The sequence below is a fragment of the Antechinus flavipes genome, chromosome 3 (assembly GCF_016432865.1).
Source record: "Antechinus flavipes isolate AdamAnt ecotype Samford, QLD, Australia chromosome 3, AdamAnt_v2, whole genome shotgun sequence".
In the NCBI taxonomy this organism is placed as follows: domain Eukaryota; kingdom Metazoa; phylum Chordata; class Mammalia; order Dasyuromorphia; family Dasyuridae; genus Antechinus; species Antechinus flavipes.
This window is the reverse complement of record NC_067400.1, coordinates 536977920-536993803: the sequence shown is the minus strand read 5'-3', so window position 1 is coordinate 536993803 and position 15884 is coordinate 536977920. Positions and strand designations below refer to the sequence as shown.

Here is a 15884-nt window from a genome sequence, read left to right as displayed (position 1 = left end):
TCCTAGAGAGTTGATTAAAGTATGTTAAAGTTCATACTATTTTTAAAAAAACAAATCATTTTTTACCACAATAGCTACAGAGAGAATACTAAACCAAACAAAGAATAAAGTTTATCAAATGATGAAATGGATAATTTTTATTTGCTTAATATGACAAGATTTTCCATGCCTAGAAGTGGGATCTCTGGAACAAATGATATAGACATCTTCTTAGGATAATTCCACATAATTGCTTTTCTGAATTGTGCCCAGCGGAATGGTACTATAGTCAAGACTATCATAAGCCTAACATTTTTAAAGAGTTATCTATGGTTTTTCCTCTCACAATAGCAATTTAAGTTTATAAACATTAAGTTTGTTAGTGTGTAGAACTCCTGGTGTGGGTCCTCTCCTTTCCACATCTACCATTCTAGCCCTTATAAGAGACTGCTTCTTTATGAAACAATGTAAACCCCAAAACTCTATATTTATTTTGTCATAAATATCTTACATTTGTTAAAAACTGATTTTCTTCATTAAGGATGTCTTTGAGATGATAAAATGTAACATGCCTGATAAGGGACAAAGTATCATCCTACTTATAGCATATTCTCCTTATTATGTAACCCTAAAGACTAAATGTCCTTACTATTATAAACATCTTTTGATTTTTAAAAACTTTTAACAAGACATTATGATTGAGTCAGTGATTGAAGTCAGAGAAGATGAAGGTAGAAAATGAGATGTGATAGGGGAAAGAACCCTGAGGTGGAAAGAAAAGCACAATAGTATACTAATCATTCAGTCAGAAAGCATTTATCACGCACATGTTATGTGCTAAGCACTATCAGACACTTGTAATATACATGTAAAAATAAAACAGTTCATGGCCTCAAGTAGTTTATATATTTCTAGGAAAGACAGAATAGATATAAATGAGAATGTAGAAAATGTATACAAGGCACTCCCCTCCTAAAATGTCACCTATATTGTAAAACAATGAAGTGACATTTAGACTACATTCATAGTTCTCTTGTAGTCTCATTATAGCTGGCATTCCTAAATTCGAAGTCTCATAGAATTTTGGAGCTAGACAAGATTTCAGATGCCACCAGACTAAGGAAAATTTTGTGATTTTCTGTGTTTTAGGGAAAATCATGGTGGAAGAATAGATTATAAGATCAAACCATTATAATCAATATGGAAATATGTTTAAAAGAATTGTACATATTTAATCTATATTGGACTGCTTGCTGTTTTGGGGAGGGGAGAAGTAAAGGAAAGAGGAAGAAAAATTTGGAACACAAAGTCTTACATAGATGATTATTGAAAACTATCTTTACATGTATCTGGGAAAATAAAATACTATTGGGAAAAAAGAAAAAGAAAAAAGTCAAAAAAATTAGAATAAGGGACCTTATAGATCCCCTAACCCCCAACCTTTGATTTTATAAATAAGGAAATTGAGGACCAAAGAGATTAAATGCCTTATCTAAGATCATATAACTAGTAAATATCAGAGGTAGGTTTTGAACTCTGATCCACATATGCCAAATCTAATTCTCCTTTAATTTCATATTCTGCCTTGCTAATCTTTATCACATTTGTAATGAGTTATTACTTACCTAAGCTTTAATTTTTAAATCTAAGCCTTAGAATTTAAGGCCCTGCATAAATGTGGATTAATATTCGGTAGATAAACCTGCAATATTGTAGTAATAACATTTTCTATTTCTTCAAGGTTCACAATTAGTAACTATAATAATTTAATGAAGCAGAATAAAACAGTACATTTGCTATAAAACAAAATAATTGAGAGAATAATTAATGTACTTTAAAAGATATATAACGCTTTATTAATACCCTTTTAATATTCCTGTCATTTCCCAAAGAGTATTCCTTCATCTCTAGATTTATTCCTCATGATAAGAAAGATAAACTTCATCAAAGAATCTGTAGACATCTACACAAATCCATAGGAGAACTGATTTAGATGTTAAAGGGACACTAGAGGACATCTATTTTATTGCCTTTTGATGAGGAAATTGATGTACAGTTAAGAGACTCTCACAAGGTTTTATATATATGTAATAAGTGACAAAGGCAGGGTTTGAACATAGCTCCTGTGACTTTAGAGCCTGTGCTCTTTCAGTCATATAATACTACCTCTCCTTTTTTATAGCTTTCAAGAAAAAAATGTTATTGTCTTTGTTCATATATGGGAAGGGAAACAAGAAAATGAAAAGCATTTTCAATTTGCAAAAACCCTAATGATACTTATTTAGACAATTTGGGAAAATATCCAAACCATCCTCCTTTAAGCATTTCTGTTTTTATTCTCTATAATATGAATTATAAAGTTTTAAAATTTTGTATACTTCAAGGCTAGTCTGAAATAAGGAAAGATATGAATTATAGAACATTTTAAAATAGAAATGAAGTTGTCTTCTTTGATAAAGCTTCAGATGAAGCACTGTAACCTAATATAACACAGGATAATTTCCTAAGAGCTTTGAGATCCATTTTCATTTTAGAGTTTTATAATATCAATGAGAAATAAGCAAAATGGAGATCATGACAGGTAAAATAACTCATGATCCATTGTTTTGTTTTCCCCCCATTATACTACATTTCCCTTCCAATACCAATCATACATGAGTATGTGTAGAATTTTCTTTTTTTCTTTTCTTTTCTTTTCTTTTTCTTTTTTCTTTTCTTTCTTTCTTTCTTTCTTTTTTTTTTTTTTTTTTTTTGCTGAGGCAGTTGGGGTTAAGTGACTTGTCCAGGGTCACACATCTAGGAGGTGTTTAGTGTCTGAAATCTGATTTGAACTCAGGTCCTCCTGACTTCAAGGCTGGTGCTTTATCCACTGTACCACCTAGCTGCCCCAATGTATAGAATTTTCAAGTACATATTAGTAAAGAGGAAAATAAATATCAGAGTATGGGGGCTGAGAGAAAGATTTATCTAAATTTTCATAGTTAGCAGGCAGAATATATAGAATCTGAAACCATGATATATTCTCTACATAATGCTAGTTTTATGATTTCAGTTTCAGGTATTAACCTAAAGTCATCACACAGTAATAATACATGTCATATGTGAGATGCAAAAGTGAGGTTTGTCTAACCATCTAGAATGTTATATGAAGTGTTGACAATTCCACATTCATAGATGTGATAGCCAAGGAGCTAGTAAAATTGCTCCTTGTGCTTGGCTCTCAAGTGAATGGTCATTTTCTTCTTTCAAAGGTATGAAATTATGAATTTCAAGGAAATGGGAAACAACTATTTTGACTACATCAACGTGGGCAGCTGGGACAATGGTGAACTGAAAATGGATGATGATGAAGTCTGGCCCAAGAAGAGTGCCATTATTAGGTCGGTGTGCAGTGACCCATGCGAGAAAGGCCAGATCAAGGTAAGAGGTGTTCCAAGTGAAATGATTTGCAATTGAACATTCTAACTTTCTTAAAACGGTTTATGTATATGATAATTTCCAATTTTCTTATGATATTAGAAGGTACAGAAAAGCAGGATTATTTCTTTTTTAAACTATCTACTATGCCTGGTGTCACATTCTACAAAAAATATACTCTTCTCCCTCCAGATATTTCTCTTTCTTTCCTCTTTTCCTTCTTTCTTCCTCCCTCCCTCCTTTTTTCCTCCCTTTCTTCCTTTCTTTCCTCCCTCCCTCCTTTCCTTCCTTCTTTCCTTTCCCTCCTTCCTTCTTTCCTTCCTCTCTTTCTCCCTCTCTCCCTCCCTTCCTTCCTTCTTTCCTCTTTTTATCCCTCTCTCCTTCCCTCCCTTCTTTTCCTTCCTTCCTTCCTGCCTGCCTGCTTGCCTACTTTCCTGCCTTCTTTTCTTTCTTTTAGTGTTGTATTTGACTGGCTGAATTATGTTAATGTTGCCAGCATTTAAATAGTAATGTTTACAATAAACCATGCAGATATCTCATTTTATTCTTACAATAATCCTGAAAAATAGATGCTATTATTATCTCAATTTTATAGATGGGGTTACTGAAGCAAATAGAAGTTCAATTATTTTCCCAGGTCACAAAAGCAAAGTAAATGTTTGAGGCTGTATTTGAACTCAGCTTTTCCTGACTTCAGGTTCAACATTCTTTCTACTCTGTCACCTAGTTGCCAAGGAGAAAAATGTTATTATTTCTAATCAACTTCAGTGAACTGTTATGAGAAAAACATAGAGAGTAAATTAATCATATTTAGAAGCTATGATCAATCATTTTTCCAACACACTTAACCTTTTACAATAAACAATACAATATGATGGAAAATATTCTGTTCTAGGAGTCAGGACGGTTTAGTTTCAAATTCTACATTTGACAATATCTAACTGTGTGATGATAGATAAGTCTCTTATCATCTTTGAGTTTAAAGGACCTGTCTGATTTTAAAAGAGATATAGACTATAAGATGGCTGGCAAATTGCCTTGGAAGAGAATAGTTCTCATGCTGATAAAGTAACTGCTCATTGAGATATCTTAACAAAGTTAACATTGTCAGAAATTAAAAAAAAAAAAAAACATGCAGAAGATACTCTGTTTTCTACCAAGGAACTCATAGCCTAGCAATAGGATGTTAAAAACAATAATAAACATGATACAACATAACACTATAAGATACATACAAAATACTATAGGAGTTCCCAAAAGATACTTCTGATTGAGAGAGCTAAAGGAGCATTTCAGAGAGTAAATAGTATTTGTGCAAACTTTTAAGAATAAATAAGCTTCTTGAAAGTCAAAGATTAGAAAGAAGGAAGTCCAGGCAGAGGGAACAAGAGGAGAAAAAACAGTGATGATGAAAGTGAATCAAATGTTTGTGGAATAATGAGTATGTTAGGAAGGTTAGAGAGAGTAGAGGAACTCTACTGATCGTTTGTTCTTTATAAAGATAAAGACCTTCTGAGAGGAAGTTCACTTAATCTTGCTATGCATTTAACTTCTTATCAAATTCCAAAGAAACTGACATTGTTCTTTAAGAATTATTATTATTTGATTAGTAATCCAAATGAGCTCCTTTTTTTTTTGTCATGATCTTTTTGACAATCTTGTGGAATCTATGGATCCCTTTTTGGGATAATGCTTTCAAATGCATAACAAAATGTATAGGATTGCAATGTAAACTATACATATAATGATAAAAAACTTATTTATTTATTTATTTTTGCTGAGGCAATTGGGGTTAAGGGTCACACAGCTGGGAAGTGTTAACTGACTTCAGGGCTGGTGCTCTATCCACTATACCAACTAGATGCCCCTATAAAAAATATATATATTTTTTAATATTACCAGTTCCACATTGAAAAAAAAAAAACTGAGTTAAACCACAATCCTCCATCATTTAATTTAAATTACAACTGTTCGTTTTTGTTTAAGAAGAGTTGAGACCATAACTGAAATCTTGCTTTAAGGAAAATACCTTTTGTCCTTACTGCTGCCAGGATAGAATAGGTGACAGATGGATTGGCTACCCTGAAAAGAATAGAAATGCCTTTGAAAAGGACTTACCATTACTTCATAAATTCAACATGAGCGTGGAAGTGTGGAATATGATTATTCCCCAGAGGAAAAAAAACTATTACACACACAAGATATATATGGAAATACATAAATACATACGCACAGATATATATATATATAGATATATAGATATATAGATATATATAGGCATATATAAATACATACACATACACACATATCTATTTCTATATGTCTTTATAGATGTATAGATAAGAAATCCATTCCAATGAATGAGAAGAGATGTCATCATCAATTTAAATATAGATTGTAAGCTTCCAGTTTTTCCTGAGAAAGGGTGGGCCTAATTTTGATCATTTTTTTTTCCCTGCTCAAATTAATGAGACAATGCAAATTGAACAATAGAGGACCATTGGATTTCCAGAAAAGGAAGTAGCTGCCTTTGTTTTTCAGACCAGGATGAGACTCTGGGTGAAGGAACCCCTCATTATTGGAAATATCACCATTCATATTGCTTCATTGACTATAATGGCTGAAATACCATTTTTCTTTTTAGAAGTAATAATCATCCAGTACTGTTATCATTGAATTTTATTGAAGTTTTCCTGGACAAAAATTCTAAATTTCATCAGTTTAACTACTAAATAGGTAATGACATATGATAAGAAAATAGCAATGGAATAGGAAACAAGGACCTTGAGATCATCATAAAGAAAAACTAGTCTTGGGCTTTGGATGCCTAAAACTCACCTTGTGTTCCCAGGAAAAAATTTGCCTTGATTCATTTGAATGATTATCTCCATTCTACAATCATAAAATGTTAAAAGTGGAAAGAACCTCCCAACATAGATGATAGAACTGGATGGGATCTTAGAATTATTTAGTCTTTATATATGCAAAACCAAAGTGACCATCCCATGGAACCTTAGCAAGTTTGGAGAAAAGACAACAGATTTTAATTATGTCATAAATTTGGTTATTAATGCATTTACCATATTATATATGTATATATGTATATATACACTATGTGGTATACATATTGTTTGATTACTCCATATATTTGGTCTGTCGGGTTATTATGCATATAAAATAATAACTAAAATAAGAATTTCAAAATAATTTTTTACTTTAGTTTCCTTTCTACTTTTTGAATACATACTAGTACTTAGCAATATCCCAATGTATATGTAAATATACATATATGTAGAAATGAATGTATAGTTCTGATTACATTGTCAAATATTTTAATAATTTTGTTTATTAATTATTATGCTTTAAAAATGGAAGAGATAAGTTATTAATAATAATAGGCCCAGAAGCCTGATCTGGCTTTTCACAACAGATGAAAATAACTGACAGTTTCTAGAAGTATAGCTACTGGTGAAGAGGAAATGTATTGCACCACAATGCAACTGGCTTTCATTTAGGGCATTTTTGTAAGATCTAATTTTGTTATCCAAGGTAGAAATCCTAGTTTCCTAATTCCTTTAGAATGATTGGGTTTTTAAATGATAGACAAGTTCATTTAGGACCAATCTTGCTATAAGTAAGATGCACTTTCTGAATAAAATTTTTGTGGTCAGGGTAAGGACTAAATGTGTAATTTAATTGATATAAGGACCTCCTAAATAAAGAAATTCCCTCTACTAATAGCATTATCTCTGCAATTTATAATACTAATAATAGGCTTAGGACATGGAAAGTTTAAGTGGCTTGCTCAGGATTACTCAGTCACTTATATGTCCCAACTGAAATTTGAAGGTTTTCCTAGATACAAGGCTAGCTTTCTAGCCACTGTTCTAGGTTACTTCTCCATGAACAGATTCCAAATTGGATATTTGAAAACTACTTTCCTTGAGTGAGTGTAAAGTATACACAACTTTTAGTTATCCAACCTCCCCAAAAGGGGGAAAACTTAGAGTTTAATGACTCAAAATAATGAATGGTCCAATCAATCATTTACTTTTGGACCTAAGATTTTTCAATAAAGCTTTTTGGAAGCACAAAGGTAGTTTGTCATAGAATGTAGAATATTGGATTAAAATCAAAAAGATGGTTCAGATTGTTTCCTCTGACACTCATTAGTTAGGCAATGCATTTAGCTTCTGTTTATTTCACGAGACTCCCCTGCACATATTTACTAAATTGTAGATATTGTGTTGGTGCTAGGTTATGCAAATCACTTATGCAAATCAAATGTTCTTGATTTTATGTTACATTTTTATTAGTATTATTCATGATTTTCTTAAAATATATTACATATACTATTTGAGAATGGAAAATATGTTAGAGATCAGAAGACCTATGAAACTTTTTCCAGAAAAAATGTTTGTTTTTAATGCATAAAATAAAATGTACACAATTACAAAGAAAACCACCTATATTTGAAACATAGATATTAAGTAAATAAACTCATAGACTCCAAGTTATGAATCCCTGGCTTAGGAAGGGAGGACACTTAATAATGGTCATAAAAATAGTGCCCCAGATAATTCAAAGTGTTTAAGCAAAAATTATCAACATGCTTGTTTAGAGACAAATAAGCTAGCCTACACTCTCCACCAAAGTCCTACTTCAAAAGTATATCCTAGTCTAGAAGTTACCCTTGAGTCCTTGAAGGTTGGTTTCTAATTGGTTTCAAGAAGACCCAGGACTAAGATGACAGGAAAAAATAATGATGAATGTAGGAGGGGATGTGGGAAAACTGGGACACTAATGCATTGTTGGTGGAGTTGTGAACGAATCCAACCATTCTGGAGAGCAATCTGGAATTATGCCCAAAAAGTTATCAAATTGTGCATACCCTTTGACCCAGCAGTGTTTCTATTGGGCTTATATCCCAAAGAAATACTAAAGAAGGGAAAAGGACCTGTATGTGCCAAAATGTTTGTAGCAGCCCTATTTGTAGTGGCTAGAAACTGGAAATTGAATGGATGCCCATCAATTGGAGAATGGCTGGGTAAATTGTGGTATATGAATGTTATGGAATATTATTGTTCTGTAAGAAATGACCAGCAGGATGAATACAGAGCGCACTGGCGAGACTTACATGAACTGATGCTAAGTGAAATGAGCAGAACTAGGAGATCATTATACACTTCAACAACGATATTGTATGAGGACATATTTTGATGGAAGTGGATTTCTTTGACAAAGAGACCTGAGTTTCAATTGATAAATGACAGACAAAAGCAGCTACACCCAAAGAAAGAACACTGGGAAACGAATGTGAACTATCTACATTTTTGTTTTTCTTCCCGGGTTATTTATACCTTCTGAATCCAATTCTCCCTGTGCAACAAGAGAACTGTACGGTTCTACAAACATATATTGTATCTAGGATATACTGCAACATATCCAACATATATAGGACTGCTTGCCATCTAGGGGAGGGGGTAAAGGGAGGGAGGGGAAAAATCGGAACAGAAATGAGTGCAAGGGATAATGTTGTAAAAAAATTACCCTGGCATGGATTCTGTCAATATAAAGTAATTATTAAATAAAAATTTAAAATAGAAAAAAAAAAAAAGAAGAAGACCCAGGAGTTCATCTCCAGAAAGCTGGCCACCCACTAAATGTTTTGGCTATAACAACTCATAAAGTCTTTTTACTAATCTCTGGTATCAGGCTTTAGTGCACCAGCTCTGTATCACCATCTGTCCCTATTAGACATTTCAATCTGGATATTCTGATATTATCCCAAACCCAACCTGTTTAAATAAAATTCAAGATCTGTCTTTCCTCACAACCCTATTTTTGTCAAGGGCAACACCAACCTTTCAGTCACCCAGATTTGTAACTTTAGTATCATCCTTGACTCCTCATTGTCCATTAGCCAACAGTTGCCAAATCTTGTCATTTTTTATCCTTAGAACATTCAGTCCCTTCTTACTACTCTCAGTGTCACCATTTAGATCAGGTTCTTTTCATCTATCATCTGGATTTTTCAATATCTTTCCAATTGATCTCCCTGCTTCAAATCTCTTCCTACTCTATTCTTTCTCTTCACAGTTGCTAGAGTGATTTTTTCCTCTACACTGCAGAGATGACCACAGCATATCATTCCCCTACTTCACTAATTCCAAAAGTTCTATTTTCCCTCTGGGACATAAACCTCTTTGTTTGACTTTTAAAGTCCTGTTTAATAGATCCAACTAGCCAACTTTTCAATCTGATGTTCCTGTCCTTTTCAATCCAGCCAAACTAGACTTTCCTCTGTTCCTCATACACAACATCCTCTTCCCCATCCCACCTCGATCTTTATGCCTTTGCATTGGACTTTCCTCAGTTCTGGTAGAAACTCTCTTCTCAACTTTATCTCATAGAATCTCTTACTTTCTTCAAGACTCAGTTCAAATGTTATATTCGACATGAAAACTTTTCCAATCTCCCTACCATCTAAGGAGAATCACTTTTTGGACTATACCAAATATTTAGTTAGTGTTGATTCTGCATATGCTTAAAATGTGAATGTTGTCATCTCTAACAGAATGTAAGATCCTTGAGAACAAGTACTATTTCATTTATATCCTTGGTACTAAACACAGTGTATACTCTAAAATAAATGTTTTTTGTCATTGATTGTTTCATTGAGAGTTTTGTATTGTACAATAGCCAAGGAAATGCTATAACTATGGGTTTCAAATGCCTTTGGAGGTTTTAAAACACATTCATGGATACACATATCAGTTGAATAAATCTGATTATTCTATTAAATATTCATTTTAGGTGATCCGAAAGGGAGAAGTCAGCTGCTGTTGGACTTGTACTCCATGCAAAGAGAATGAGTTTGTTTTTGATGAATACACATGCAAGGCATGCCAGCTTGGCTCTTGGCCCACTGAAGATCTTACAGGTAAACAAATGGTGATGTCACAATATGCAAGATTGTCTTCTAGATTAAATCAACAGGGAAATGCCATATGGCACAGACAGCAGTTGATTATATCAACAGTGTATTTCAAATCATTTGGTTTTAAGAGGACCAAAATATAAATACTTCTTGGTTTTGTAGAGTAGCTGAATCTTGGAAAGATCATAGACTATAGATCATTGAATGTTAGGATTACAAGATTATAAATTGAAAAGCTAAAAGGCACTAAAATTAAATAATCCAATAACCCTCTCATTTCACATGTAGCACTCCCTTTGGGATATTTTTTGCCAATTTGGTAGTCACATAGATTTTACAATGGATTGAAACATTTATATTGAAAGGATCTTGCTTGAGTACACACTTATAAAACACTGTCTCATAAGCTTCTACTAGTATACTTACTTTTAAAAGTCAGGCAATAATCAGAGTTTAGGAGCAGAACAATGGCACAGTAGATAGAGCTCTGGGACTGGAGTCAAAAAGAACTAAGTTCAAATCCAACCTCAGATATTTACTAGCTAGATAATCCCAGGAAAATCATTTAAACCCTGTTCGGTTCAGTTTTCTCACCTGTAAAAATGAGTTGGAAAAGGAAATGGCAAACCATTTTAATATCTTTGCCAAGAAAACCTCAAATGGATTCATGACTAAACAATAACAACAGCCACAGTTTACTCAAAACAAAGCCATTTGCTAAGATATTGCTAAATGAAAAGCAACAAATCATTACTTATCTATAAATATATACTTCTACTAATACATTCGGTGTCAGTGGGGAAAGGAGTTGCTGGTAGTAAACAATATAGGTAAGCAACACAAGGACCAACAGCAATTCACATCTCCCATGTTACAGGGTCTTGATGACCTTAATATTAATAATAGTATCCTTAAATTGAATATTACATTACCCAATTGACCTATCCACTCAGCCATCATATATCCCTGCAGGGAAGATTATTTAACTGGCTTCCTATGTCTCTTCCTCTCAGCAGCTCAATTTTGACCTCCAAGGATGATTTTCTCTTGAATGCATAGTGAGTCAAAAAGCATCTATTTTTGCCCCCAGTTCCTTATACCTGTGTTGCTTACAAAACAAGTAGCTAATTTACAAAATCCCATGGTTGATTGGTGGAAATTGGGGAGGTGGGGAAGACAAAATCTGAGTAGTTTAATCTCAGATAAAATCTGAAATCTTTGAAGAGTCCAGAGGGTCTAGAAAGATCTTCACCCCAACATGTTGCCCTACATCTCTATTTGTTCTATCCTAAGCAATTTTGGCAGAGCTCTACAGATTAAGTGATCTACACAAGTTCTCATGGATAGTCAGAGAGAGATAGGATTGAAATTCAAGCCCTCTTGACTCTAATCTCCAGCTCTTTCCACTGCATCATACATTTTGGTGGAAGACCCTATTTCTTCTCATTTGTACATTTCATGCATTAATATCAAGTGCCTCTGATTAATCGTTGTGCCAAATGATGCTGCTATAATTAGAACTGCTTTCTTTCTTCCTAGCACTCAATTCTACAATGTTGTATGTGACAGTATACTGTTTCAGAGATAACCATTTCTTTTGGTCATTTCTGACTTGGTTGGGGATGAAATTAAAGGTGTTTCCTACCCCACCCCCAAGCAGTCTCCTTTTGTCCATAATTCAACCTGGCTTAGAAAGAAAATCATTTTTCATTCATTTAATAAGAATTTATTAAATCCTTTCATTCATTTAATAAGTGTTGATTAAATAAGTAGCTAAGTGACTCAGTTAAAAAAAAAACCTCAGGATTTAGAATTAGGAAAGCCTGAGTTCAAATTCTTCATTGAACGCTCTTTATCTGTGTGACCCTGGACACATCATTTAATTTCTCTTTTGCCTCCCTATAAAATGGGAGTAATTATATCACCAATAAAATATTTTTAAAATTTCAAGCACTATAAAAATGCTAGCTGCTTTTATTTTTATTCTTCTTATCAATCTCCTCTAGTTAACAGTATGTTTAGAGCTGGGATTAAAAAGGCCAAAATAATGTAATCCTTGCCTTCAAAGAGCCTATATTTTATTCAGGTTAAGCAAAATATTCCAATATGCCAACATAAGTATAGCTGGTTCTACTTTAACACAACATGTGCATTTCTAAAAATCACTGTGCTATGTAAAACCTTAAAATAAAAACCACAGGGCTTATGGAAAAAAATGGAATTGGGGCATAACACTCAAAAACTTCATCAGTAATACACACACTAAAAAAGATTGAAAAATGAGAAAAATAAAGATAGGTACCTAATAAAATGGTAGCAGATTTATATGTGTTTAAAAGTTTTTTTTTAAAAAAATACATAAATGAGTGACAGCATCAGCTGCTGTTCAAGCTATGACCAGTGAAAGAGCTGCCTACGTGGACTGCAGTTCAGGAAGCAGGGTCATGGCTGGAGTGGGGAAGGAAGAGTGAAGTTTGTGGGCTCAGACTGGATCAGCCCTCCTCTGTCCCCAACTCCCACTGCACAAAAAGAGATGAAATCTACTTATGAAAGTAAATTCAAAAGGATTGCAGCCTGTGAGTTACTGTGAAGTGGTATAGTTTTCTGTATTCTCATCTGTTTCTCAGGAACAAAAATCACACATAAACAAACTAAAAACTCTTCTTACACTTAAATGGTTCCCTAACATATCAATTGCACTAAATAAAATTTATATGTTGTTGTTGCCATGTATAATGATCTCCTGGTTCTGTTTATTTCACTCAGCATCAGTTCATGTAAGTCTCTCCAGGTCTCTCTGAAATCATCCTGCTGGTCATTTCTTATTCCATAACTTTCAAATACCACAACTTATTCAGCTACTCTCCAATTGATGGACATCCACTCAGGCAAATTTATATATTGAAAACAAGCATTGTGTCATAACTGACCATCTAATTCAGGTGGAGGCAAGGACAGAATATCTGAGAGATCTTTTGTACCTAACTCCACATTCAGGAAGGTAAAGGATTAACCACCTATATCAAATGTCACTGGTATGAGTTTTACTTCTTTAGTGATGAAAACTTTCATTATCGCAGGGAAGGTTCTAAAAGACTTAATTCTTATATGATTAGTTTATAATAGCTAACTAGCTTATATATAGCATTAGAAGGTTTGCAAAGTATTAACAAATACATATCTCATTTTATCTTCACAATAATTTTAGAAGCCGTATCATGATGCCAGAGAGATTAAATGACTTGCTCAGGGAGTTAGATTTGAACTCACTTCTTTTTGACCCCATCCACTGCACTACCTAGCTACTTATGCTATAGATGTACTTATAGATGTACATTCTTTCATGGTGAGGTTTCAGGTTGTTAACTTAATAACTTATAAATCACATATTTAGAAATAAAAGAAATCTTAGATTCTTGATACATTGTTGATGAGACTATATGCCAGTGTAAAGGTTTTGGGGAACAATGTAATAATATTTAAAAAGTAATATACTTCTTGACCCCAATAATTCCATTACTAGGACTTCATCTTTAAAGTCTAAAAAAGAAAAAAAAATGAATCTATAAGTATAGAATATTTATTTGTAATAGCAAAGAAATTATAAATAAACTATAAGTCCACTGCCTACAAATGATTAAGTAAATTATTGTATATTAATGTACCAGAATATTATGGTACTGTAAAAAAATAAATAAACAATTATATTAAAAATTAAATTTAAATGAACAAATAAATGACCAATATGAAAATGCAAGCAGCAAAATGGCAATGATAAATACATCATCTACAACTTAATTGTTTATACTTAAAATGCTTTGAGATTTACAATATTCTTAACATGCATCATCTCATTTGATAAAGTCTGTGATTTTTTTTCTTCCAAGAATAGAAGATAAAAGTAGCAGAATCTCAGATGAATTTGGAAAGGGATATTGAATAAGATGAACTTATTTATTTAACATCGTTAATTTGCTCAGTTAATAGTTTTATTCTTATTTTCATATTTATTGGGTTTTTTGTTTTTGCTTATAATATAAGTTTATAATAAAGAAATAATAACATTAAATACTATATGAAGACAAAATGAAAATTAAAGAAGCTTAAATATCATTTGGAATCTGGCCATCATTTCGCAGATGAGGGTACTGTGGCCCAGAGAGAGTGATTAAATAGACCAAAATCACAAAAAATAATGGTTGACAAAATCTAAATTTGAACCAAATTGCTCTAAACTATAACTTATAATTCAATTCTTATATCAAAGGGCAAATATATATACGTGTGTGTGTACACATATATACATACACATATATACATTACATACATATATGTGTGTGTTTGCATAATGTATATGTGTGTATATCATTGATTGAGCATCTTGGATATGCAACGCACCAAGGGATACAAAAATAAATATATTCTGCATCCCTCTCTCCAAGGGAGCAGCATCTCACAGCATGATTTCTCTAAGAGGAAGATCAGAAGCTGAAGGATGATATAGTGGAAATAGTCTTTTGTAGTCTGACAGATATAATATTTTCCAATCACCAGAAGCACATGCTGGGTTCTAGAAGTATGTTTAGAATGATTCCCAGAACTTTGGATAACGGAAGAAATGATGACAGGTAGACTAAAACTGAGTAATTCTTTTAAGCATCTTAAACTTATGGGATCCTTAATTCCTTAAAGCAGATTTTTAACAATAGCTTTTTGTTTTCAAAATACATGCAAAGATAGTTTTCAACATTTACTTTTGCAAAACCTTGTGTTCCAAATTCTTTGCCCTCTCATCTCTTCCAATTCCCTCCCTAGACAGCAAGTAATCCAATATAGTTTAAACATGAGCAATTCTTCTACACATGTTCCACATTTATGATGTGAAGTAGATTTTTTTAATTACAAAGACATCACTGTCTTAGTCTTTTGGGAATTCAAATGATTATCAACTATAACAATGACTAGTATTTGTATAGTACTTTGAGGATTGGAAAGTACTGTATATGTACTATCCCGTTTGAGTATTTATTAAATGCTCACTTTATGCCCATTGAATTACCTTAAAAATGTTTTCTTAAGGATAGGAAAACTCTGTCCTGGACATTCTTTTCTTTTCCTTCTACATGATTTTCCTTGATAATTACATTAACTCCCATGTTTCAGTTGTCATCTGATAATTTTGAAATCTGCTTATGCTGGCTTAATCTCTGTCCTGATCTCCAGTCTCACATGTCCAACTGGCTACTACCTTTCTCAGTGTGGATGTCCTACAAAAAAAGACATCTGGAAGGCAACATAATGCTCAGCTTGCTAACTTCCTCCCAAAATTCTCTCTGCTTCCTAACTTCCCTGTTACTCTTGAGGGTGCCATCACCTTCTCAGGCAAATAGGCTCAAAATCATAGTATATTACTGGTCCCACTGTATCCTGCTTACCATATCAATTCAGTCATCAGTCTCCTCATTTTTACATTTTGTTACATCTCTTCTATATGCCACTTTTTTTTCCCCCATGGCCACCACTCTGGTGCGAGTCCATATCACTCCCG

The 15884-nt window shown here is 33.1% G+C and overlaps 1 protein-coding gene across 4 annotated transcripts in view; it reads left to right on the top strand.

The window, feature by feature from the left end:
• The window catches only part of GRM5 (glutamate metabotropic receptor 5), a 725366-nt gene that overhangs the window by 610799 nt on the left and 98683 nt on the right, over positions 1–15884 (top strand). For all 4 annotated transcript variants that reach the window (XM_051987299.1, XM_051987297.1, XM_051987298.1 and 1 more), the window contains exons 6-7: positions 3231–3399; positions 10213–10339. In XM_051987299.1, the coding sequence (XP_051843259.1) occupies positions 3231–3399; positions 10213–10339 (296 nt within the window). The remainder of the gene's footprint in view (positions 1–3230; positions 3400–10212; positions 10340–15884) is intronic.